General features: G+C 45.0%; 1 protein-coding gene across 2 annotated transcripts in view; it reads left to right on the forward strand.

The window, feature by feature from the left end:
* The first annotated feature begins 494 nt into the window (after positions 1–494).
* The window catches only part of stxbp3 (syntaxin binding protein 3), a 44,329-nt gene continuing 17,198 nt past the window's right edge, over positions 495–27,625 (forward strand). The window contains exon 1 of one of the 2 annotated variants that reach the window (XM_054752072.2): positions 495–614. In XM_054752072.2, coding sequence (XP_054608047.1) covers positions 569–614 — 46 coding nt within the window. In that variant the 5' untranslated portion in view covers positions 495–568. Of the gene's footprint in view, positions 615–637; positions 990–27,625 lie in introns of those variants that run through there. The other variant, XM_054752073.2, reaches the window with a different exon arrangement.

A 27,625-nucleotide genomic window follows, 5' to 3' on the forward strand; every position in this document is an offset into this window, starting at 1 on the left:
ATTTTTTATTCCTTCGTATGGTTTAATTTGTTTATACTTTAGCTTTATTTTGTGAATACAACTTTTTAGTTTTTATGTATTTTCTTTAGTTTATCTTGTCTACTTGTTTTTACGCATCATGGGGAAAAAAAGCTTCTGCTTCAACCTTTTACAACATCAGTTGGTCTACTTCACAACAATTGTACAATGACAACCCCGTTATAATTCATTTGTTCATTTTAATTGATTACTTAGATAGACTACTCAAACTGTTGTTGTGTATAAGCCGCAGACTTTCTTTGAGTTTTTCTTCTCTCATTTATTTTCTGCTTATTTTTTTTATTTCTTCTGCTTATTTTTTATTTCTTTTAGGGGTTTTCTTTTCACTAGCTAGCATTATTTAGCTCTAACCATAGGCTCAAACGGGTGCTCCGACTCATTACACGGAAGTGGCGTTCAGAGTTGAAGAAAAACTCACACATATGGAAAAACTACAATCGTTCTCAGTCGCACACTTATGAAGCAACAGCGTCAAAATGCGTGAGCAGACAGGCAACACCGGAAGTTTAGGAGAAAAACAAAAAACAAGATGGCAGCGGGCTCGGATTACGGGCTGAGGAAAATAGTTTGGAAAAGTAAGTGTTCTTGCCTTACAGCTCTTATAAAACTTAGAATCTTCCTCATTAACACAAATGGTTCCAGTTGACGTGCTTTTTTGGGTAGAAACTTAGATATTCGTAATGACAGCGAACGTTCACATACTTTCACTCGTATGCTTTACACGACGGAAATCCCCTCACATCAGAGTCTAATCAGACGTAAATAGAATCAAAACACCGGATAAAACTTGACTCTAGACGTTTACTGTCTTCTGTTTCACTTTTTGTAAGATAGTTCGTCTTGAGGTGACTTTGAGCCGCCCGGAGCCCCACCCCACTCCTATATCTTCGCCGACATACAAGATGGGCTGGTAGAAACATGCTGCGTAGCTTCTCCAAATGTTACGACCGGTAAACGATTTGTTTGGATTTTGAGATGTCCATTAATTATTTTAAATCATTAAATTTAAAATTACCATAAAGCTTTAGAGTATTTGAACAGTTAAGCGTGGTGGTTAAAGGAAAGGCTGGACGCTACATTACCCATTCTCAGCTTCATCCCTAAAAGGAATTGGTAGGAATGCACAAGTTTAGGAATTCTTTAATTCCTCCTTAAAAGCAGCATGAAATCTTCTTCAAATGTTGCCCTTTTCCTTTTGAGGCAAACTTACTGCAAGCAGAAATAAAATGCTTTCACACAGTTCAAAGGGGTTAAATTGAGAATTAAGTCAAAATATTTAAAGTTTATTAAAAACTAAAGGTTAAATGTAAGTTATTTGACAAAATTGAATGTCTACTTATGTGCATGGAGATATGGGATCTTCCTTATCTATAAAAATCCACCTTTTGAATAAAGTCTGACTCACGGCAGCACAAAACAAACTGTTTTCCAGCATCTTCTGAGTGATGTTTCAGCATTTGACTGACTGTGTAAAATAAGCAGATCTTTCATCATGACTCTTTATTAACTTCTGCTTTGAGCTGAATCTAAACTTCACCAGTCTAGATTTTAGTTCACTTTTGTTGTAGCCAGCATACATTCAGTATGAAACTTGACTCTATGCGTGATTCCTGAGGTTTATTCTTTGAATTGTCATGTTGTACATTGTAATTATGTTGTGCATGCAGCTTGCTCTATGGTACAATGTTAATAACGCTTTCTCATTAGGCCCGAGCAGCGAAAGCGCTGCGAAGGCCTCTTGTTTTTGCTCTGATTATTATTAGGCCCGAGCAGCGAAAGCGCTGCGAAGGCCTCTTGTTTTTGCTCTGATTATTATTATTTTTTGTTATTCCGTGCCCCCTTTGAACAGCTTTTTGGGGACCTTAACATACCCCAAAACTCACAATATTTTGCACACTTGTCAGGCCTGGTGAAAAATTTGATATTTTAAAGGTCCCAAAAAAATCGCAAAGAAAATGGCTGAACAGCGCCCCCTACAAAGTGAAAAAAAACCCTCTCCATAAAGCTTAGTTTATCGTACAGTTATGAAATTTGGTACACTTGTAGTACTCAACAGTCCGCACAGAAAAGTCTCTTGCAAACATGGTCAATATCAAACAGGAAGTCGGCCATTTTGGGTTGAAATGGCGATTTTTTGCCGTTTTTGCCGTTTTTAGGGTCCGTCTCTGATTGGATTGCTCGATCATTTTTCGCACGATCGTCTCAAAAATTGTGTAAAATTGCTCAGAAGGGATGGGCGAACAAAATGAGATAAGGATTCTGAGTTTTCGTATATGTTGAAGGGGCGGAGCCAGGCCTCAAAGTTTGACTACTCGCCAAAAAAATTTAAATTGCTATAACTTCATAATTGAATGGAATAGAGTTACCAAACTTTCTGTGGTCATTTGTCATCGACCCACAAAGTAAATTGAATGGTCGGTTGATGACATCACACAAGCCCCGCCCCCTCAGGACCAAAAAGGTCAAGTTTTACTGTGAAAGGTCCCAAATTGCCCCATTTCACTTAATCACCACAAATTTGGAGCTGGTAACTCAAGGCAAGTGGGGGTTGCTTGGCGTCACTTTATGGGAGTTTTCGGCAGAGGGCGGGGCTGTGGCGGCGCGGCGAAGTAAGGCGTACTGCCGTGGCCTTTCGTTTGCCTCCCATTTCTTTATTTCTAAAGATGTCGTCACGAAACTTCTTGTGAGTGATCCTAGTCTGGCCCCCCAAAAAATCTGACGTGAACATCCGGTGGGCGTGGCCAATTTTCTGAAATAGCGCCCCCTAGGACCATTAAAACTGTCAGCCCCAAGCCATGCTTTGACTGAGGATTACGAAATTTGGTACACTAATGTGGTGTCTCAGGACCTACAAAAAAGTCTCTTGGAGCCAAGTGCAAAGTCGCACAGGAAGTCGGCCATTTTGGTCCAAGTACGCGATTTAGTGGTTTTCGCACACGTTGTTTGGAGAGTGATGCTCCGTCGCCCTTTTCACCGATCTCCTTCAAACTTCTGCTTTATACTGTTAAGACATAGGGGAAAAAATTCAACCGTCGGATTTTTCAAAAGTTGAAAGGTGTGGGCGTGGCTAAGCCTCAAACTTTCACCTTTCGCCACGCCACTCTTGTTTTCACAGCTCCGTATTGGACTCCTTTTACCCAATCACCAGGAATCTCTGGCAAGTAGCAGTAGACAAGTTGAGGTTACTTGGTATCCAATACAGGTAGGTTTTCTTAAAAAGGCGGGGCTTTGGGATCATGGCAAAAATCGCCATCACGCCAAGGAAATACGTTTAACTCTCATTTCTTCAGTTATCGTGATATCGCTACGAAACTTCTGGTGAGTGATCCTAGTCTCACCACCAATAGAAATAGCCACCTGAAGATTGTGGGCGTGGCCTATTTTCTTAACTAGCGCCCCCTAGAGCCATTAAAACTGTCAGCCCCAAGCCATGCTTTGACTGAGGATTACGAAATTCTGTACACTAATGTAGTGTTTCATGACCTACAAAAAAGTCTCTTGGAGCCAAGTGCAAAGTCAAACAGGTCGGCCATTTTGGTCCAAGTACTCAATTTAGTGGTTTTCGCACACATTGCTTGGAGAATGATGCCCCGTCGTCCTTTTCACCAATTGCCTTCAATCTTCTGCTATATACTCTTCAGACATAGGGGGAAAAAGTCAACCGTCGGATTTTTCAAAAGTTGAAAGGTGTGGGCGTGGCTAAGCCTCAAACTTTGACCTTTCGCCATTACATTACTTGACTTAATAACTCCCATGTGCATGATCAGATCTATATCAAATTTTGTCTGTGTGATTACTGACCACATCTGAAGACAAGGACATTGTGGACAGGTGACATCACCTAAGCCCCGCCCCCTGACAACAGGAAGTCTATTGTTTTATGGTGAAATGCCCATATTTGTCCTCTCTAATTTAGTCAACATGACACTAAGGTCAGGCACTGTCTTCATGATGTTGCAATGACCATTCAGATCTGATAGCTTTCCAGATAGGGAGGGGCTTTGATGCCATGGCGATTTCTGGCATGACGCCATGACCTTACGTTTGATCGTAACTTCCACAAACAGCCTCCCATCTGCACGAGACTGAACATGGCAATCAACAATCATGCCCTTTAGCCAATGAGACACAAATGGTTGGTGAAATTCGTATAATAACACCACAGCACCCCCTACACAACATTAAAACTGTAATAACTCCTACAGACGAGGTCGTAACTGCACCAAACTTGGTGTGCTCAGAGGGGATGCTCAGTCAGGGTGAGGTGCGGACGAGGTGACCGTTAGCTGTTTCTGGTGTCGGGGTGGTCAAAATTTTTGTTCCACGGACGTAACCTGGTGCCTCGGGCTGCCGGCCAGGCCGGAGCGGCGCGGAGCTGCGAGGGCCGAACGACGCTGCTTGCAGCTTTTTTAGGCCCGAGCAGTGAAGCTGCGAAGGCCTATTGTATCTGCTCCGTTTATTATTTTTTTTTTTCTTTCTTTCTTTCTTTCTTTCTTTCTTTTTTTTTCTTCCGCGTCTTTGGATGGCCTTTAGGGGGTCTTAGCATATCCAAAAAGTCACCAAATTCTGGCCCAATATAGAAAGTGCGTGAAATTTACGTATTTCACTGGCAACGTCAAAGTTGGTAAAAAAATGTTTCAACAGCGCCCCCTGGAAAATTAAAAATACCCCTCCGCTTTGACCTTTTTTCATAGTAGAGTGATGAAATTTGGTACACTTGTAGAACTCAACAATACGCACAGAAAAGCCTCTTGCACCCATGGTCAATATCAAACAGGAAGTCGGCCATTTTGGACTAAAGTGGCCATTTTGACCCTGTTTTGGCCATTTCTAGGGTCTATATTTGGTTGAACAGTTTGGTCATTTTTCGCACGATCGTCTCAAAAATAGTGTGCGATCGAACAGAAGCGATGGACGATTAAAATGAGACAATAAAATTGACTTTTCGTAAATACTGAAGGGGCGGGACCAGGCCTCAAAGTTCGAGCACTCGCCAAAAAAATTCAAATTGCTATAGATTCATAAATGAAAGAATTACAGTTAAAGAAATGGTCTATGGACAATCGTCGTCGCCCTCCGGAGACAAATGAATGGTCGATTGATGATGTCACATAAGCCCCGCCCCCTCAGGACTTAAAAGGTCAAGTTTTACTGGGAAATTTTCCAAAATTCGCCCTTTCCAATAATCACCCCAAATTTGTAGCGGGTAACTGAAGACAAGTTGGGGTTGCTTGGCATCACTTTATGGGAGTTTTCTCCAGAAGGCGGGGCTGTGGCGGCGCGGCGAAGTCAGGCGTACCGCTTAGGCCTTACGTTTGCCTCCCATTTCGTCATTTCTAGAGATATTGCCACGAAACTTCTTGTGAGTGATCCTAGTCTGGCCCCCCAAAAGATCTGATGTGAAATTCTGGTGGGCGTGGTCTATTTTCTGAAATAGCGCCCTCTAGGACCATTAAAACTGACAGCCCCAAGCCATGCTTTGACTGAGGATTACGAAATTTGGTACACTAATGTGGTGTCTCAGGACCTACAAAAAAGTCTCTTGGAGCCAAGTGCAATGTCGCACAGGAAGTCGGCCATTTTGGTCCAAGTGCGCGATTTAGTGGTTTTCGCACACGTTGTTTGGAGAGTGATGCTCCGTCGCCCTTTTCACCAATCGCCTTCACACTTCTGCTATATACTCTTAAGACATAGATGAAAAATTTCAACCGTCGGATTTTAAATAAGTATAAAGGTGTGGGCGTGGCTGAGCCTCAAACTTTGACCTGTCGCCACGCCACTCTTTTTTTCACAGCTCCCTATTGGACTCCTTTTAACCAATCACCACCAAACAGTGGCAAATAGCAGCAGACAAGTTGAGGTCACTTGGTCTATAGTACTGGCAGGTTTCGAATAAAGGCGGGGCTTTGGGAGCATGGCAAAATTCGCCATCACGACGTGGAAATACGTTTGTCTCTCATTTCTTCAGTCATTGTGACATCGCCACACAAGTTCTGATGAGTGATCCTACTCTGACCCCTAATAGAATTGGACAGCTGAAGTTTGTGGGCGTGGCCTATTTTCTGAAACAGCGCCCCCTAGGACCATTAAAACTGTCAGCCCCAAGTCATGCTTTGACTGAGGATTATGAAATTTGGCACAATAATGTGGTGTCTCAGGACCTACAAAAAAGTCTCTTGGAGCCAAGCGCAAAGTCGCACAGGAAGTCGGCCATTTTGGTCCAAGTACTCGATTTAGTGGTTTTCGCACACGTTGTTTGGAGAGTGATGCTCCATCGCCCTTTTCACCAATCGCCTTCAAACTTCTGCTGTAGACTCTTAAGACATAAAGGAAAAAATTCAACCGTCGGATTTTAAATAAGTATAAAGGTGTGGGCGTGGCTAAGCCTCAAACTTTGACCTGTCACCACGCCACTCTTTTTTTCACAGCTACCTATTGGACTCCTTTTACCCAATCGCCGGCAATCTCTGGCGAATAGCAGCTGACAAGTTGAGGTCACTTAGTCTCCAGTACTGGCAGGTTTTGAAAAAAGGCGGGGCTTTGGGAGCATGGCAAAATTCACCATCACGCCATGGCAATACGTTTGCCTCTCATTTCTTCAATTATCGTGCCATCGCCACAAAATGTCTGGTGAGTGATCCTAGTCTGACCCCCAATAGAATTGGACAGCTGTAGTTTGTGGGTGTGGCCTATTTTCTGAAATGGCGCCCTCTAGGACCATTAAAACTGTCAGCCCCTAGCCATGCTTTGACTGAGGAGTACGAAATCTGGTACACTAATGTGGTGTCTCCGGTCCTACAAAAAAGTCTCTTGGAGCCAAGTGCAAAGTCGCACAGGAAGTCGGCCATTTTGGTCCAAGTAGTCGATTTAGTGGTTTTCGCACACGTTGTTTGGAGAGTGTTACACCATTGCCCTTTTCACCAATCAACTTCAAACTTCTGCTATAGACTCTTAAGACAAAGGGGAAAAAATTCAACCTACGGATTTTAAATAAGTATAAAGGTGTGGGCGTGGCTAAGCCTCAAACTTTGACCTGTCGCCACGCCACTCTTTTTTTCACAGCTCCCTATTGGACTCCTTTTAACCAATCACCAGCAATCACTGGCAAATAGCAGCAGACAAGTTGAGGTCACTTGGTCTATAGTACTGGCAGGTTTCGAATAAAGGCGGGGCTTTGTGAGCATGGCGAAATTCGCCATCACGCCATGGAAATACGTTTGTCTCTCATTTCTTCAATCATTGTGACATCGCCACACAATTTCTGATGAGTGATCCTACTCTGACCCCTAATAGAATTGGACAGCTGAAGTTTGTGGGCGTGGCCTATTTTCTGAAATAGTGCCCCCTAGGACCATTAAAACTGTCAGCCCCAAGCCGTGCTTTGACTGAGGATCACGAAATTTGGCACACTAATGTAGTGTCTCAAGACCTACAAAAAAGTCTCTTGGAGCCAAGCGCAATGTCGCACAGGAGGTCCGCCATTTTGGTCCAAGTACTCGATTTAGTGGTTTTCGCACACGTTATTAGGAGAATGATGTCTCGTCGCCCTTTCCACCGATCACCTTCAAACTCTTGCTATATACTCTTAAGACATAGAGGAAAAGATTCAACCGTCGGATTTTAAATAAGTATAAAGGTGTGGGCGTGGCTAAGCCTCAAACTTTGACCAGTCGCCATTACGTTACTTGACTCAATAACTCCCTTGTGCATGATCAGATCAATTTCAAACTTTGTCCGTGTGATCACTGACCACATCTGAAGACAGTGACAATGTGGACAGCTGGCATCACCTAAGCCCCGCCCCCTGACTACAGGAAGTCTTCTGTTTTATGGTGAAATGCCCATATTTGTCCCCTCTAATTTAGTCAACATGACACTAAGGTCATGCACTGTCTTCATGATGTTGTAATGACTATTCAGATCTGATAGCTTTTCAGAAAGGGAGGAGATTTGATGCCATGGCGATTTCTGGCGTGACGCTGTGACCTTACGTTTGACTGTAACTTCCACAAACAGCCTCCGATTTGCCAGAGACTGAACATCACATCACCAGTGTGGTAAAGATAGAGTATCTCCAAGTGGTGAGACGTGTAATGCTGGGCTCAGAGGGGATGCTGAATCAGGGTGAGGTGTGGACGAGGAGGCCGTTCACGGTTTCTGGTGTCGGGGTGGTTGACTTTCTGTTCTGCCAGACGTGCCCTGGTGCCCCCGGCTGCCGGCCAGGATGGACAAGCACGGAGCTGGGTTTGGAGAGCGTCGGGGATGGAGCGGAGGGGGTGCGGAAGGAGGGCGAGCAGCTTCGCTGCGAGGGCCGAACGACGCTGCTTGCAGCTTTAATTAGGCCCGAGCAGCGAAAGCGCTGCGAAGGCCTCTTGTTTTTGCTCTGATTATTATTAGGCCCGAGCAGCGAAAGCGCTGCGAAGGCCTCTTGTTTTTGCTCTGATTATTATTATTTTTTGTTATTCCGTGCCCCCTTTGAACAGCTTTTTGGGGACCTTAACATACCCCAAAACTCACAATATTTTGCACACTTGTCAGGCCTGGTGAAAAATTTGATATTTTAAAGGTCCCAAAAAAATCGCAAAGAAAATGGCTGAACAGCGCCCCCTACAAAGTGAAAAAAACCCCTCTCCATAAAGCTTAGTTTATCGTACAGTTATGAAATTTGGTACACTTGTAGTACTCAACAGTCCGCACAGAAAAGTCTCTTGCAACCATGGTCAATATCAAACAGGAAGTCGGCCATTTTGGGTTGAAATGGCGATTTTTTGCCGTTTTTGCCGTTTTTAGGGTCCGTTTCTGATTGGATTGCTCGATCATTTTTCGCACGATCGTCTCAAAAATTGTGTAAAATTGCTCAGAAGGGATGGGCGAACAAAATGAGATAAGGATTCTGAGTTTTCGTATATGTTGAAGGGGCGGAGCCAGGCCTCGAAGTTTGACTACTCGCCAAAAATATTTAAATTGCTATAACTTCATAACTGAATGGAATAGAGTTACCAAACTTTCTGTGGTCATTCGTCATCCACCCACAAAGTAAATTGAAAGGTCGGATGATGACATCACACAAGCCCCGCCCCCTCAGGACCAAAAAGATCAAGTTTTACTGTGAAAGGTCCCAAATTGCCCCATTTCACTTAATCACCACAAATTTGTAGCTGGTAACTCAAGACAAGTGGGGGTTGCTTGGCGTCACTTTATGGGAGTTTTCGGCAGAGGGCGGGGCTGTGGTGGCGCGGCGAATTCAGGCGTACCGCCTTGGCCTTACGTTTGCCTCCCATTTCGTCATTTCCAAAGATATCGTCACGAAACTTCTTGTGAGTGATCCTAGTCCGGCCCCCCAAAAGATCTGATGTGAACATCTGGTGGGCGTGGCCTATTTTCTGAAATAGCGCCCCCTAGGACCATTAAAACTATTAGCCCCAAGCCATGCTTTGACTGAGGATTACGAAATTTGGTACACTAATGTGGTGTCTCAGGACCTACAAAAAAGTCTCTTGGAGTCAAGTTCAAAGTCGCACAGGAAGTCGGCCATTTTGGATCAAGTACGCGATTTAGTGGTTTTCGCACACGTTGTTTGGAGAGTGATGCTCCGTCGCCCTTTTCACCAATCTCCTTCAAACTTCTGCTATATACCCTTAAGACATAGGGGAAAAAATTCAACCGTCGGATTTTTCAAAAGTTGAAAGGTGTGGGCGTGGCTAAGCCTCAAACTTTGACCTGTCGCCACGCTACTCTTTTTTTCACAGCTCCCTACTGGACTCCTTTTACCCAATCACCAGGATTCTGTGGCAAACAGCAGTAGACAAGTTGAGGTTACTTGGTCTCCAGTACTGGCAGGTTTTGAAAAAAGGCGGGGCTTTGGGACCATGGCGAAAATCGCCATCACGCCATGGAAATACGTTTGTCTCTCATTTCTTCAGTTATCGTTATATTGCTACGAAACTTCTGGTGAGTGATCCTAGTCTGAGCTCCAAGAGAAATAGACAGCTGAATTTTGTGGGCGTGGCCTATGTTTTGAAATAGCGCCCCCTAGGACCATTTAAACTATTAGCCCCAAGCCATGCTTTGACTGAGGATTACGAAATTTGGTACACTAATGTGGTGTCTCAGGACCTACAAAAAAGTCTCTTGGAGTCAAGTTCAAAGTCGCACAGGAAGTCGGCCATTTTGGATCAAGTACGCGATTTAGTGGTTTTCGCACACGTTGTTTGGAGAGTGATGCTCCGTCGCCCTTTTCACCAATCTCCTTCAAACTTCTGCTATATACCCTTAAGACATAGGGGAAAAAATTTAACCGTCGGATTTTTCAAAAGTTGAAAGGTGTGGGCGTGGCTAAGCCTCAAACTTTGACCTGTCGCCACGCTACTCTTTTTTTCACAGCTCCCTACTGGACTCCTTTTACCCAATCACCAGGATTCTGTGGCAAACAGCAGTAGACAAGTTGAGGTTACTTGGTCTCCAGTACTGGCAGGTTTTGAAAAAAGGCGGGGCTTTGGGACCATGGCGAAAATCGCCATCACGCCATGGAAATACGTTTGTCTCATTTCTTCAGTTATCGTGATATTGCTACGAAACTTCTGGTGAGTGATCCTAGTCTGAGCTCCAAGAGAAATAGACAGCTGAAGTTTGTGGGCGTGGCCTATATTCTTAAATAGCGCCCCCTAGAGCCATTAAAACTTTCAGCCCCAAGCCATGCTTTGACTGAGGATTACGAAATTTGGTACACTAATGTGGGGTCTCAGGACCTACAAAAAAGTCTCTTGGAGCCAAGCGTAAAGTCGCACAGGAAGTCGGCCATTTTGGTCCAAGTGCGCGATTTAGTGGTTTTCACACACGTTGTTTGGAGAGTGATTGTCCGTCGCCCTTTTCACCAATCACCTTCAAGCTTCTGCTATATACTCTTAAGACATAGAGGAAAAAATTCAACCGTCGGATTTTAAATAAGTATAAAGGTGTGGGCGTGGCTAAGCCTCAAACTTTGACCTTTCGCCACGCCACTCTTTTTTTCACAGCTCCCTATTGGACTCCTTTTACCCAATCACCTGGAATATCTTGTAAATAGCAGCTGACAAGTTGAGGTCACTTGGTCTACATTACTGGCAGGTTTTGAAAAAAGGCGGGGCTTTGGGAGCATGGCGAAATTCTCCATCACGCCATGGCAATACGTTTGCCTCTCATTTCTTCAATTATCGTGACATCGCCACAAAATGTCTGGTGAGTGATCCTAGTCTGACCCCCAATAGAAATGGGCATCTGAGATTTGTGGGCGTGGCCTATATTCTGAAATAGCGCCCCCTAGGACCATTAAAACTGTCAGCCCCAAGACAAGGTTTGACTGAGGATTACGAAAATTGGTACACTCATGTAGGGTCTCCGGACCTACAAAAAAGTATCTTGGAGCCAAGCGCAATTTCGCACAGGAGGTCGGCCATTTTGGTCCAAGTTCTCGATTTAGTGGTTTTCGCACACGTTGTTTGGACATTGATGGCCCGTTGCCCTTTACATCGATCACCTTCAAACTTATGCTATGTACTTTTAAGTCAAAGGGGAAAAAATTCAACCGTCGGATTTTAAATAAGTATAAAGGTGTGGGCGTGGCTAAGCCTCAAACTTTGACCTTTCGCCATGACATTACTTGAAATAATAACTCCCATGTGCATGATCAGATCTAATTCAAACTTTGTCTGTGTGATCACTGACCACATCTCAAGACAACGACAATGTGGACAGCTGACATCACCTAAGCCCCGCCCCCTGACAACAGGAAGTCTATTGTTTTATGGTGAAATGCCCATATTTGTCCCCTCTAATTTAGTGAAAATGACACTCAGGTCATACAGTGTCTTCATGATGTTTTAAAGACCATTCAGATCTGATAGCTTTCCAGAAAGGGAGGGGCTTTGATGCCATGGTGAATGCTGGCGTGACGCCATGACCTTACATTTGACTGTAACTTCCACAAACGGCCTCCGATTTGCCCGAAACTGAATATGGCAATGAACAATCATGCCCTTTAGCCAATGAGGCACAAACGGTTGGTGAATGTTATATAATGTCACCAAAGCTGACCTCAATGGGACTTTTCTGTAGTTGGTCACAGCGCCACCTAGATAACGTTATCCTTCGATAACTTTAAAAAGCATGGTCAGAATAGCATTAAAGTTGGTCACTGTCATCACACCACCAGTGTGGTAAAGATAGAGGATTCCCTAGTGGTGAGACATAAAATATAATGGTGGGCTCAAAGGGGATGCTGAGTCAGGGTGAGTTGCGGACAAGGTGGCCGTTAGCAGTTTCTGGTGTTGGGGTGGTCGACGTTTGTGTTCTGCGGACGTGCCCTGGTGCCCCGGGCTGCCGGCCAGGCAGGAGCGGTGCAGAGCTGCGAGGGCCGAACGACGCTGCTTGCAGCTTTAATTATTTTTTGTTATTCCGTGCCCCCTTTGAACAGCTTTTTGGGGACCTTAACATACCCCAAAACTCACAATATTTTGCACACTTGTCAGGCCTGGTGAAAAATTTGATATTTTAAAGGTCCCAAAAAAATCGCAAAGAAAATGGCTGAACAGCGCCCCCTACAAAGTGAAAAAAAACCCTCTCCATAAAGCTTAGTTTATCGTACAGTTATGAAATTTGGTACACTTGTAGTACTCAACAGTCCGCACAGAAAAGTCTCTTGCAACCATGGTCAATATCAAACAGGAAGTCGGCCATTTTGGGTTGAAATGGCGATTTTTTGCCGTTTTTGCCGTTTTTAGGGTCCGTTTCTGATTGGATTGCTCGATCATTTTTCGCACGATCGTCTCAAAAATTGTGTAAAATTGCTCAGAAGGGATGGGCGAACAAAATGAGATAAGGATTCTGAGTTTTCGTATATGTTGAAGGGGCGGAGCCAGGCCTCGAAGTTTGACTACTCGCCAAAAATATTTAAATTGCTATAACTTCATAACTGAATGGAATAGAGTTACCAAACTTTCTGTGGTCATTCGTCATCCACCCACAAAGTAAATTGAAAGGTCGGATGATGACATCACACAAGCCCCGCCCCCTCAGGACCAAAAAGATCAAGTTTTACTGTGAAAGGTCCCAAATTGCCCCATTTCACTTAATCACCACAAATTTGTAGCTGGTAACTCAAGACAAGTGGGGGTTGCTTGGCGTCACTTTATGGGAGTTTTCGGCAGAGGGCGGGGCTGTGGTGGCGCGGCGAATTCAGGCGTACCGCCTTGGCCTTACGTTTGCCTCCCATTTCGTCATTTCCAAAGATATCGTCACGAAACTTCTTGTGAGTGATCCTAGTCCGGCCCCCCAAAAGATCTGATGTGAACATCTGGTGGGCGTGGCCTATTTTCTGAAATAGCGCCCCCTAGGACCATTAAAACTATTAGCCCCAAGCCATGCTTTGACTGAGGATTACGAAATTTGGTACACTAATGTGGTGTCTCAGGACCTACAAAAAAGTCTCTTGGAGTCAAGTTCAAAGTCGCACAGGAAGTCGGCCATTTTGGATCAAGTACGCGATTTAGTGGTTTTCGCACACGTTGTTTGGAGAGTGATGCTCCGTCGCCCTTTTCACCAATCTCCTTCAAACTTCTGCTATATACCCTTAAGACATAGGGGAAAAAATTCAACCGTCGGATTTTTCAAAAGTTGAAAGGTGTGGGCGTGGCTAAGCCTCAAACTTTGACCTGTCGCCACGCTACTCTTTTTTTCACAGCTCCCTACTGGACTCCTTTTACCCAATCACCAGGATTCTGTGGCAAACAGCAGTAGACAAGTTGAGGTTACTTGGTCTCCAGTACTGGCAGGTTTTGAAAAAAGGCGGGGCTTTGGGACCATGGCGAAAATCGCCATCACGCCATGGAAATACGTTTGTCTCTCATTTCTTCAGTTATCGTGATATTGCTACGAAACTTCTGGTGAGTGATCCTAGTCTGAGCTCCAAGAGAAATAGACAGCTGAATTTTGTGGGCGTGGCCTATGTTTTGAAATAGCGCCCCCTAGGACCATTTAAACTATTAGCCCCAAGCCATGCTTTGACTGAGGATTACGAAATTTGGTACACTAATGTGGTGTCTCAGGACCTACAAAAAAGTCTCTTGGAGTCAAGTTCAAAGTCGCACAGGAAGTCGGCCATTTTGGATCAAGTACGCGATTTAGTGGTTTTCGCACACGTTGTTTGGAGAGTGATGCTCCGTCGCCCTTTTCACCAATCTCCTTCAAACTTCTGCTATATACCCTTAAGACATAGGGGAAAAAATTTAACCGTCGGATTTTTCAAAAGTTGAAAGGTGTGGGCGTGGCTAAGCCTCAAACTTTGACCTGTCGCCACGCTACTCTTTTTTTCACAGCTCCCTACTGGACTCCTTTTACCCAATCACCAGGATTCTGTGGCAAACAGCAGTAGACAAGTTGAGGTTACTTGGTCTCCAGTACTGGCAGGTTTTGAAAAAAGGCGGGGCTTTGGGACCATGGCGAAAATCGCCATCACGCCATGGAAATACGTTTGTCTCATTTCTTCAGTTATCGTGATATTGCTACGAAACTTCTGGTGAGTGATCCTAGTCTGAGCTCCAAGAGAAATAGACAGCTGAAGTTTGTGGGCGTGGCCTATATTCTTAAATAGCGCCCCCTAGAGCCATTAAAACTTTCAGCCCCAAGCCATGCTTTGACTGAGGATTACGAAATTTGGTACACTAATGTGGGGTCTCAGGACCTACAAAAAAGTCTCTTGGAGCCAAGCGTAAAGTCGCACAGGAAGTCGGCCATTTTGGTGCAAGTACGTGATTTAGTGGTTTTCGCACACATTGTTTGGAGAGTGATGCTCCGTCGCCCTTTTCACCAATCACCTTCAAACTTCTGCAATACACTCTTAAGACATAGGGGAAAAAATTCAACCGTCGGATTTTTCAAAAGTTGAAAGGTGTGGGCGTGGCTAAGCCTCAAACGTTGACCTTTCGCCATTACTTTACTTGACTTAATAACTCCCATGTGCATGATCAGATCTTTTTCGAACTTTGTCTGTGTGATCATTGACCATATCTGTAAACAATGACAATGTGGACAGCTGACATCACCTAAGCCCCGCCCCCTGACTACAGGAATTTATTTTTTATGCTGAAATGCCCATATTTGTCCCCTCTAATTTAGTCAACATGACCCTAAGGTCATGCACTGTCTTCATGATGCTGTAATGACCATTCAGATCTGATAGCTTTCCAGAAAGGGAGGGGCTTTGATGCCATGGCGAATTCTGGCGTAACGCCGTAATCTTAATATTCAATTTAATGGTGAGCTCAGAGGGGATGCTGAGTCAGGGTGAGGTGCAGACTAGGAGGCCATTCGCGGTTTCTGGTGTCGGGGTGGTTGACGTTTCTGTTCTGTCAGACGTGCACTGGTGCCCCGGGCTGCCGTCCAGACCGGAGCGGCGCGGAGCTGCGAGGGCCGAACGACGCTGCTTGCAGCTTTAATTAGGCCCGAGCAGCGAAAGCGCTGCGAAGGCCTCTTGTTTTTGCTCTGATTATTATTAGGCCCGAGCAGCGAAAGCGCTGCGAAGGCCTCTTGTTTTTGCTCTGATTATTATTATTTTTTGTTATTCCGTGCCCCCTTTGAACAGCTTTTTGGGGACCTTAACATACCCCAAAACTCACAATATTTTGCACACTTGTCAGGCCTGGTGAAAAATTTGATATTTTAAAGGTCCCAAAAAAATCGCAAAGAAAATGGCTGAACAGCGCCCCCTACAAAGTGAAAAAAACCCCTCTCCATAAAGCTTAGTTTATCGTACAGTTATGAAATTTGGTACACTTGTAGTACTCAACAGTCCGCACAGAAAAGTCTCTTGCAACCATGGTCAATATCAAACAGGAAGTCGGCCATTTTGGGTTGAAATGGCGATTTTTTGCCGTTTTTGCCGTTTTTAGGGTCCGTTTCTGATTGGATTGCTCGATCATTTTTCGCACGATCGTCTCAAAAATTGTGTAAAATTGCTCAGAAGGGATGGGCGAACAAAATGAGATAAGGATTCTGAGTTTTCGTATATGTTGAAGGGGCGGAGCCAGGCCTCGAAGTTTGACTACTCGCCAAAAATATTTAAATTGCTATAACTTCATAACTGAATGGAATAGAGTTACCAAACTTTCTGTGGTCATTCGTCATCCACCCACAAAGTAAATTGAAAGGTCGGATGATGACATCACACAAGCCCCGCCCCCTCAGGACCAAAAAGATCAAGTTTTACTGTGAAAGGTCCCAAATTGCCCCATTTCACTTAATCACCACAAATTTGTAGCTGGTAACTCAAGACAAGTGGGGGTTGCTTGGCGTCACTTTATGGGAGTTTTCGGCAGAGGGCGGGGCTGTGGTGGCGCGGCGAATTCAGGCGTACCGCCTTGGCCTTACGTTTGCCTCCCATTTCGTCATTTCCAAAGATATCGTCACGAAACTTCTTGTGAGTGATCCTAGTCCGGCCCCCCAAAAGATCTGATGTGAACATCTGGTGGGCGTGGCCTATTTTCTGAAATAGCGCCCCCTAGGACCATTAAAACTATTAGCCCCAAGCCATGCTTTGACTGAGGATTACGAAATTTGGTACACTAATGTGGTGTCTCAGGACCTACAAAAAAGTCTCTTGGAGTCAAGTTCAAAGTCGCACAGGAAGTCGGCCATTTTGGATCAAGTACGCGATTTAGTGGTTTTCGCACACGTTGTTTGGAGAGTGATGCTCCGTCGCCCTTTTCACCAATCTCCTTCAAACTTCTGCTATATACCCTTAAGACATAGGGGAAAAAATTCAACCGTCGGATTTTTCAAAAGTTGAAAGGTGTGGGCGTGGCTAAGCCTCAAACTTTGACCTGTCGCCACGCTACTCTTTTTTTCACAGCTCCCTACTGGACTCCTTTTACCCAATCACCAGGATTCTGTGGCAAACAGCAGTAGACAAGTTGAGGTTACTTGGTCTCCAGTACTGGCAGGTTTTGAAAAAAGGCGGGGCTTTGGGACCATGGCGAAAATCGCCATCACGCCATGGAAATACGTTTGTCTCTCATTTCTTCAGTTATCGTGATATTGCTACGAAACTTCTGGTGAGTGATCCTAGTCTGAGCTCCAAGAGAAATAGACAGCTGAATTTTGTGGGCGTGGCCTATGTTTTGAAATAGCGCCCCCTAGGACCATTTAAACTATTAGCCCCAAGCCATGCTTTGACTGAGGATTACGAAATTTGGTACACTAATGTGGTGTCTCAGGACCTACAAAAAAGTCTCTTGGAGTCAAGTTCAAAGTCGCACAGGAAGTCGGCCATTTTGGATCAAGTACGCGATTTAGTGGTTTTCGCACACGTTGTTTGGAGAGTGATGCTCCGTCGCCCTTTTCACCAATCTCCTTCAAACTTCTGCTATATACCCTTAAGACATAGGGGAAAAAATTTAACCGTCGGATTTTTCAAAAGTTGAAAGGTGTGGGCGTGGCTAAGCCTCAAACTTTGACCTGTCGCCACGCTACTCTTTTTTTCACAGCTCCCTACTGGACTCCTTTTACCCAATCACCAGGATTCTGTGGCAAACAGCAGTAGACAAGTTGAGGTTACTTGGTCTCCAGTACTGGCAGGTTTTGAAAAAAGGCGGGGCTTTGGGACCATGGCGAAAATCGCCATCACGCCATGGAAATACGTTTGTCTCATTTCTTCAGTTATCGTGATATTGCTACGAAACTTCTGGTGAGTGATCCTAGTCTGAGCTCCAAGAGAAATAGACAGCTGAAGTTTGTGGGCGTGGCCTATATTCTTAAATAGCGCCCCCTAGAGCCATTAAAACTTTCAGCCCCAAGCCATGCTTTGACTGAGGATTACGAAATTTGGTACACTAATGTGGGGTCTCAGGACCTACAAAAAAGTCTCTTGGAGCCAAGCGTAAAGTCGCACAGGAAGTCGGCCATTTTGGTGCAAGTACGTGATTTAGTGGTTTTCGCACACATTGTTTGGAGAGTGATGCTCCGTCGCCCTTTTCACCAATCACCTTCAAACTTCTGCAATACACTCTTAAGACATAGGGGAAAAAATTCAACCGTCGGATTTTTCAAAAGTTGAAAGGTGTGGGCGTGGCTAAGCCTCAAACGTTGACCTTTCGCCATTACTTTACTTGACTTAATAACTCCCATGTGCATGATCAGATCTTTTTCGAACTTTGTCTGTGTGATCATTGACCATATCTGTAAACAATGACAATGTGGACAGCTGACATCACCTAAGCCCCGCCCCCTGACTACAGGAATTTATTTTTTATGCTGAAATGCCCATATTTGTCCCCTCTAATTTAGTCAACATGACCCTAAGGTCATGCACTGTCTTCATGATGCTGTAATGACCATTCAGATCTGATAGCTTTCCAGAAAGGGAGGGGCTTTGATGCCATGGCGAATTCTGGCGTAACGCCGTAATCTTAATATTCAATTTAATGGTGAGCTCAGAGGGGATGCTGAGTCAGGGTGAGGTGCAGACTAGGAGGCCATTCGCGGTTTCTGGTGTCGGGGTGGTTGACGTTTCTGTTCTGTCAGACGTGCACTGGTGCCCCGGGCTGCCGTCCAGACCGGAGCGGCGCGGAGCTGCGAGGGCCGAACGACGCTGCTTGCAGCTTTAATTATTTTTTGTTATTCCGTGCCCCCTTTGAACAGCTTTTTGGGGACCTTAACATACCCCAAAACTCACAATATTTTGCACACTTGTCAGGCCTGGTGAAAAATTTGATATTTTAAAGGTACCAAAAAAATCGCAAAGAAAATGGCTGAACAGCGCCCCCTACAAAGTGAAAAAAACCCCTCTCCATAAAGCTTAGTTTATCGTACAGTTATGAAATTTGGTACACTTGTAGTACTCAACAGTCCGCACAGAAAAGTCTCTTGCAACCATGGTCAATATCAAACAGGAAGTCGGCCATTTTGGGTTGAAATGGCGATTTTTTGCCGTTTTTGCCGTTTTTAGGGTCCGTTTCTGATTGGATTGCTCGATCATTTTTCGCACGATCGTCTCAAAAATTGTGTAAAATTGCTCAGAAGGGATGGGCGAACAAAATGAGATAAGGATTCTGAGTTTTCGTATATGTTGAAGGGGCGGAGCCAGGCCTCGAAGTTTGACTACTCGCCAAAAATATTTAAATTGCTATAACTTCATAACTGAATGGAATAGAGTTACCAAACTTTCTGTGGTCATTCGTCATCCACCCACAAAGTAAATTGAATGGTCGGATGATGACATCACACAAGCCCCGCCCCCTCAGGACCAAAAAGATCAAGTTTTACTGTGAAAGGTCCCAAATTGCCCCATTTCACTTAATCACCACAAATTTGTAGCTGGTAACTCAAGACAAGTGGGGGTTGCTTGGCGTCACTTTATGGGAGTTTTCGGCAGAGGGCGGGGCTGTGGCGGCGCGGCGAATTCAGGCGTACCGCCTTGGCCTTACGTTTGCCTCCCATTTCGTCATTTCCAAAGATATCGTCACGAAACTTCTTGTGAGTGATCCTAGTCCGGCCCCCCAAAAGATCTGATGTGAACATCTGGTGGGCGTGGCCTATTTTCTGAAATAGCGCCCCCTAGGACCATTAAAACTGTCAGCCCCAAGCCATGCTTTGACTGAGGATTACGAAATTTGGTACACTAATGTGGTGTCTCAGGACCTACAAAAAAGTCTCTTGAAGCCAAGTGCAAAGTCGCACAGGAAGTCGGCCATTTTGGTCCAAGTACGCGATTTAGTGGTTTTCGCACACGTTGTTTGGAGAGTGATGCTCCGTCGCCCTTTTCACCAATCTCCTTCAAACTTCTGCTATATATTCTTAAGACATAGGGGAAAAAATTCAACCGTCGGATTTTTCAAAAGTTGAAAGGTGTGGGCGTGGCTAAGCCTCAAACTTTGACCTGCCGCCACGCCACTCTTTTTTTCACAGCTCCCTACTGGACTCCTTTTACCTAATCACCAGGATTCTGTGGGAAACAGCAGTAGACAACTTGAGGTTACTTGGTCTCCAGTACTGGCAGGTTTTGAAAAAAGGCGGGGCTTTGGGAGCATGGCGAAAATCGCCATCACGCCATGGAAATACGTTTGCCTCTCATTTCTTCAGTTATCGTGATATCGCTCCGACACTTCTGGTGAGTGATCCTAGTCTGACCCCCAAGAGAAATAGACAGCTGAAGTTTGTGGGCGTGGCCTATTCTCTTAAATAGCGCCCCCAAGGACCATTTAAACTAATAGCCCCAAGCCAAGCTTTGACTGAGGATTACGAAATTTGGTACACTAATGTGGTGTCTCAGTACCTACAAAAAAGTCTCTTGGAGCCAAGTGCAAAGTCGCACAGGAAGTCGGCCATTTTGGTCCACGTACGCGATTTAGTGGTTTTCGCACACGTTGTTTGGAGAGTGATGCTTCGTCGCCCTTTTCACCAATCTCCTTCAAACTTCTGCTATATACTCTTAAGACATAGGGGAAAAAATTCAACCGTCGGATTTTTCAAAAGTTGAAAGGTGTGGGCGTGCCTAAGCCTCAAACGTTGACCTGTCGCCACGCCACTCTTTTTTTCACAGCTCCCTACTGGACTCCTTTTACCCAATCACCAGGATTCTGTGGGAAACAGCAGTAGACAGCTTGAGGTTACTTAGTCTCCAGTACTGGCAGGTTTTGAAAAAAGGCGGGGCTTTGGGAGCATGGCGAAAATCGCCATCACGCCATGGAAATACGTTTGCCTCTCATTTCTTCAGTTATCGTGATATCGCTACGAAACTTCTGGTGAGTGATCCTAGTCTGACCCCCAAGAGAAATAGACAGCTGAAGTTTGTGGGCGTGGCCTATTCTCTTAAATAGCGCCCCCTAGGACCATTTAAACTAATAGCCCCAAGCCATGCTTTGACTGAGGATTACGAAATTTGGTACACTAATGTGGTGTCTCAGGACCTACAAAAAAGCCTCTTGGAGCCAAGCGCAAAGTCGCACAGGAAGTCGGCCATTTTGGTCCAAGTACGCGATTTAGTGGTTTTCGCACACGTTGTTTGGAGAGTGATGCTCCGTCGCCCTTTTCACCAATCACTTTCAAACTTCTGCTGTATACTCTTAAGACGTAGGGTAAAAAATTCAACCGTCGGATTTTTCAAAAGTTGAAAGGTGTGGGCGTGGCTAAGCCTCAAACTTTGACCTTTCGCCATTACTTTACTTGACTTAATAACTCCCATGAGCATGATCAGATCTTTTTCAAACTTTGTCTGTGTGATAATTGACCATATCTGTAAAAAATGACAATGTGGACAGCTGACATCACCTAAGCCCCGCCCCCTGACTACAGGAATTCTATTTTTTTATGCTGAAATGCCCATATTTGTCCCCTCTAATTTAGTCAACAAGTCACCAAGGTCATGCACTGTCTTCATGATGCTGTATTGACCATTCAGATCTGATAGCTTTCCAGAAAGGGAGGGGCTTTGATGCCTTGGTGAATTCTGGCGTAACGCCGTAACCTTACAAATCATTTTAATGGTGAGCTCAGAGGGGATGCTGAGTCAGGGTGAGGTGCGGACTAGGAGGCCATTCGCGGATTCTAGTGTCGGGGTGGTTGACGTTTCTGTTCTGCCAGACGTGCCTTGGTGCCCCGGGCTGCCGGTCAGGCCGGAGCGGCGCGGAGCTGCGAGGGCCGAACGACGCTGCTTGCAGCTTTAATTAGGCCCGAGCAGCGAAAGCGCTGCGAAGGCCTCTTGTTTTTGCTCTGATTATTATTATTTTTTGTTATTCCGTGCCCCCTTTGAACAGCTTTTTGGGGACCTTAACATACCCCAAAACTCACAATATTTTGCACACTTGTCAGGCCTGGTGAAAAATTTGATATTTTAAAGGTCCCAAAAAAATCGCAAAGAAAATGGCTGAACAGCGCCCCCTACAAAGTGAAAAAAACCCCTCTCCATAAAGCTTAGTTTATCGTACAGTTATGAAATTTGGTACACTTGTAGTACTCAACAGTCCGCACAGAAAAGTCTCTTGCAACCATGGTCAATATCAAACAGGAAGTCGGCCATTTTGGGTTGAAATGGCGATTTTTTGCCGTTTTTGCCGTTTTTAGGGTCCGTTTCTGATTGGATTGCTCGATCATTTTTCGCACGATCGTCTCAAAAATTGTGTAAAATTGCTCAGAAGGGATGGGCGAACAAAATGAGATAAGGATTCTGAGTTTTCGTATATGTTGAAGGGGCGGAGCCAGGCCTCGAAGTTTGACTACTCGCCAAAAATATTTAAATTGCTATAACTTCATAACTGAATGGAATAGAGTTACCAAACTTTCTGTGGTCATTCGTCATCCACCCACAAAGTAAATTGAAAGGTCGGATGATGACATCACACAAGCCCCGCCCCCTCAGGACCAAAAAGATCAAGTTTTACTGTGAAAGGTCCCAAATTGCCCCATTTCACTTAATCACCACAAATTTGTAGCTGGTAACTCAAGACAAGTGGGGGTTGCTTGGCGTCACTTTATGGGAGTTTTCGGCAGAGGGCGGGGCTGTGGTGGCGCGGCGAATTCAGGCGTACCGCCTTGGCCTTACGTTTGCCTCCCATTTCGTCATTTCCAAAGATATCGTCACGAAACTTCTTGTGAGTGATCCTAGTCCGGCCCCCCAAAAGATCTGATGTGAACATCTGGTGGGCGTGGCCTATTTTCTGAAATAGCGCCCCCTAGGACCATTAAAACTATTAGCCCCAAGCCATGCTTTGACTGAGGATTACGAAATTTGGTACACTAATGTGGTGTCTCAGGACCTACAAAAAAGTCTCTTGGAGTCAAGTTCAAAGTCGCACAGGAAGTCGGCCATTTTGGATCAAGTACGCGATTTAGTGGTTTTCGCACACGTTGTTTGGAGAGTGATGCTCCGTCGCCCTTTTCACCAATCTCCTTCAAACTTCTGCTATATACCCTTAAGACATAGGGGAAAAAATTCAACCGTCGGATTTTTCAAAAGTTGAAAGGTGTGGGCGTGGCTAAGCCTCAAACTTTGACCTGTCGCCACGCTACTCTTTTTTTCACAGCTCCCTACTGGACTCCTTTTACCCAATCACCAGGATTCTGTGGCAAACAGCAGTAGACAAGTTGAGGTTACTTGGTCTCCAGTACTGGCAGGTTTTGAAAAAAGGCGGGGCTTTGGGACCATGGCGAAAATCGCCATCACGCCATGGAAATACGTTTGTCTCTCATTTCTTCAGTTATCGTGATATTGCTACGAAACTTCTGGTGAGTGATCCTAGTCTGAGCTCCAAGAGAAATAGACAGCTGAATTTTGTGGGCGTGGCCTATGTTTTGAAATAGCGCCCCCTAGGACCATTTAAACTATTAGCCCCAAGCCATGCTTTGACTGAGGATTACGAAATTTGGTACACTAATGTGGTGTCTCAGGACCTACAAAAAAGTCTCTTGGAGTCAAGTTCAAAGTCGCACAGGAAGTCGGCCATTTTGGATCAAGTACGCGATTTAGTGGTTTTCGCACACGTTGTTTGGAGAGTGATGCTCCGTCGCCCTTTTCACCAATCTCCTTCAAACTTCTGCTATATACCCTTAAGACATAGGGGAAAAAATTTAACCGTCGGATTTTTCAAAAGTTGAAAGGTGTGGGCGTGGCTAAGCCTCAAACTTTGACCTGTCGCCACGCTACTCTTTTTTTCACAGCTCCCTACTGGACTCCTTTTACCCAATCACCAGGATTCTGTGGCAAACAGCAGTAGACAAGTTGAGGTTACTTGGTCTCCAGTACTGGCAGGTTTTGAAAAAAGGCGGGGCTTTGGGACCATGGCGAAAATCGCCATCACGCCATGGAAATACGTTTGTCTCATTTCTTCAGTTATCGTGATATTGCTACGAAACTTCTGGTGAGTGATCCTAGTCTGAGCTCCAAGAGAAATAGACAGCTGAAGTTTGTGGGCGTGGCCTATATTCTTAAATAGCGCCCCCTAGAGCCATTAAAACTTTCAGCCCCAAGCCATGCTTTGACTGAGGATTACGAAATTTGGTACACTAATGTGGGGTCTCAGGACCTACAAAAAAGTCTCTTGGAGCCAAGCGTAAAGTCGCACAGGAAGTCGGCCATTTTGGTGCAAGTACGTGATTTAGTGGTTTTCGCACACATTGTTTGGAGAGTGATGCTCCGTCGCCCTTTTCACCAATCACCTTCAAACTTCTGCAATACACTCTTAAGACATAGGGGAAAAAATTCAACCGTCGGATTTTTCAAAAGTTGAAAGGTGTGGGCGTGGCTAAGCCTCAAACGTTGACCTTTCGCCATTACTTTACTTGACTTAATAACTCCCATGTGCATGATCAGATCTTTTTCGAACTTTGTCTGTGTGATCATTGACCATATCTGTAAACAATGACAATGTGGACAGCTGACATCACCTAAGCCCCGCCCCCTGACTACAGGAATTTATTTTTTATGCTGAAATGCCCATATTTGTCCCCTCTAATTTAGTCAACATGACCCTAAGGTCATGCACTGTCTTCATGATGCTGTAATGACCATTCAGATCTGATAGCTTTCCAGAAAGGGAGGGGCTTTGATGCCATGGCGAATTCTGGCGTAACGCCGTAATCTTAATATTCAATTTAATGGTGAGCTCAGAGGGGATGCTGAGTCAGGGTGAGGTGCAGACTAGGAGGCCATTCGCGGTTTCTGGTGTCGGGGTGGTTGACGTTTCTGTTCTGTCAGACGTGCACTGGTGCCCCGGGCTGCCGTCCAGACCGGAGCGGCGCGGAGCTGCGAGGGCCGAACGACGCTGCTTGCAGCTTTAATTAGGCCCGAGCAGCGAAAGCGCTGCGAAGGCCTCTTGTTTTTGCTCTGATTATTATTATTTTTTGTTATTCCGTGCCCCCTTTGAACAGCTTTTTGGGGACCTTAACATACCCCAAAACTCACAATATTTTGCACACTTGTCAGGCCTGGTGAAAAATTTGATATTTTAAAGGTCCCAAAAAAATCGCAAAGAAAATGGCTGAACAGCGCCCCCTACAAAGTGAAAAAAACCCCTCTCCATAAAGCTTAGTTTATCGTACAGTTATGAAATTTGGTACACTTGTAGTACTCAACAGTCCGCACAGAAAAGTCTCTTGCAACCATGGTCAATATCAAACAGGAAGTCGGCCATTTTGGGTTGAAATGGCGATTTTTTGCCGTTTTTGCCGTTTTTAGGGTCCGTTTCTGATTGGATTGCTCGATCATTTTTCGCACGATCGTCTCAAAAATTGTGTAAAATTGCTCAGAAGGGATGGGCGAACAAAATGAGATAAGGATTCTGAGTTTTCGTATATGTTGAAGGGGCGGAGCCAGGCCTCGAAGTTTGACTACTCGCCAAAAATATTTAAATTGCTATAACTTCATAACTGAATGGAATAGAGTTACCAAACTTTCTGTGGTCATTCGTCATCCACCCACAAAGTAAATTGAAAGGTCGGATGATGACATCACACAAGCCCCGCCCCCTCAGGACCAAAAAGATCAAGTTTTACTGTGAAAGGTCCCAAATTGCCCCATTTCACTTAATCACCACAAATTTGTAGCTGGTAACTCAAGACAAGTGGGGGTTGCTTGGCGTCACTTTATGGGAGTTTTCGGCAGAGGGCGGGGCTGTGGTGGCGCGGCGAATTCAGGCGTACCGCCTTGGCCTTACGTTTGCCTCCCATTTCGTCATTTCCAAAGATATCGTCACGAAACTTCTTGTGAGTGATCCTAGTCCGGCCCCCCAAAAGATCTGATGTGAACATCTGGTGGGCGTGGCCTATTTTCTGAAATAGCGCCCCCTAGGACCATTAAAACTATTAGCCCCAAGCCATGCTTTGACTGAGGATTACGAAATTTGGTACACTAATGTGGTGTCTCAGGACCTACAAAAAAGTCTCTTGGAGTCAAGTTCAAAGTCGCACAGGAAGTCGGCCATTTTGGATCAAGTACGCGATTTAGTGGTTTTCGCACACGTTGTTTGGAGAGTGATGCTCCGTCGCCCTTTTCACCAATCTCCTTCAAACTTCTGCTATATACCCTTAAGACATAGGGGAAAAAATTCAACCGTCGGATTTTTCAAAAGTTGAAAGGTGTGGGCGTGGCTAAGCCTCAAACTTTGACCTGTCGCCACGCTACTCTTTTTTTCACAGCTCCCTACTGGACTCCTTTTACCCAATCACCAGGATTCTGTGGCAAACAGCAGTAGACAAGTTGAGGTTACTTGGTCTCCAGTACTGGCAGGTTTTGAAAAAAGGCGGGGCTTTGGGACCATGGCGAAAATCGCCATCACGCCATGGAAATACGTTTGTCTCTCATTTCTTCAGTTATCGTGATATTGCTACGAAACTTCTGGTGAGTGATCCTAGTCTGAGCTCCAAGAGAAATAGACAGCTGAATTTTGTGGGCGTGGCCTATGTTTTGAAATAGCGCCCCCTAGGACCATTTAAACTATTAGCCCCAAGCCATGCTTTGACTGAGGATTACGAAATTTGGTACACTAATGTGGTGTCTCAGGACCTACAAAAAAGTCTCTTGGAGTCAAGTTCAAAGTCGCACAGGAAGTCGGCCATTTTGGATCAAGTACGCGATTTAGTGGTTTTCGCACACGTTGTTTGGAGAGTGATGCTCCGTCGCCCTTTTCACCAATCTCCTTCAAACTTCTGCTATATACCCTTAAGACATAGGGGAAAAAATTTAACCGTCGGATTTTTCAAAAGTTGAAAGGTGTGGGCGTGGCTAAGCCTCAAACTTTGACCTGTCGCCACGCTACTCTTTTTTTCACAGCTCCCTACTGGACTCCTTTTACCCAATCACCAGGATTCTGTGGCAAACAGCAGTAGACAAGTTGAGGTTACTTGGTCTCCAGTACTGGCAGGTTTTGAAAAAAGGCGGGGCTTTGGGACCATGGCGAAAATCGCCATCACGCCATGGAAATACGTTTGTCTCATTTCTTCAGTTATCGTGATATTGCTACGAAACTTCTGGTGAGTGATCCTAGTCTGAGCTCCAAGAGAAATAGACAGCTGAAGTTTGTGGGCGTGGCCTATATTCTTAAATAGCGCCCCCTAGAGCCATTAAAACTTTCAGCCCCAAGCCATGCTTTGACTGAGGATTACGAAATTTGGTACACTAATGTGGGGTCTCAGGACCTACAAAAAAGTCTCTTGGAGCCAAGCGTAAAGTCGCACAGGAAGTCGGCCATTTTGGTGCAAGTACGTGATTTAGTGGTTTTCGCACACATTGTTTGGAGAGTGATGCTCCGTCGCCCTTTTCACCAATCACCTTCAAACTTCTGCAATACACTCTTAAGACATAGGGGAAAAAATTCAACCGTCGGATTTTTCAAAAGTTGAAAGGTGTGGGCGTGGCTAAGCCTCAAACGTTGACCTTTCGCCATTACTTTACTTGACTTAATAACTCCCATGTGCATGATCAGATCTTTTTCGAACTTTGTCTGTGTGATCATTGACCATATCTGTAAACAATGACAATGTGGACAGCTGACATCACCTAAGCCCCGCCCCCTGACTACAGGAATTTATTTTTTATGCTGAAATGCCCATATTTGTCCCCTCTAAT

This window comes from Nothobranchius furzeri, chromosome 8 (genome assembly GCF_043380555.1).
Source record: "Nothobranchius furzeri strain GRZ-AD chromosome 8, NfurGRZ-RIMD1, whole genome shotgun sequence".
NCBI lineage: Eukaryota > Metazoa > Chordata > Actinopteri > Cyprinodontiformes > Nothobranchiidae > Nothobranchius > Nothobranchius furzeri.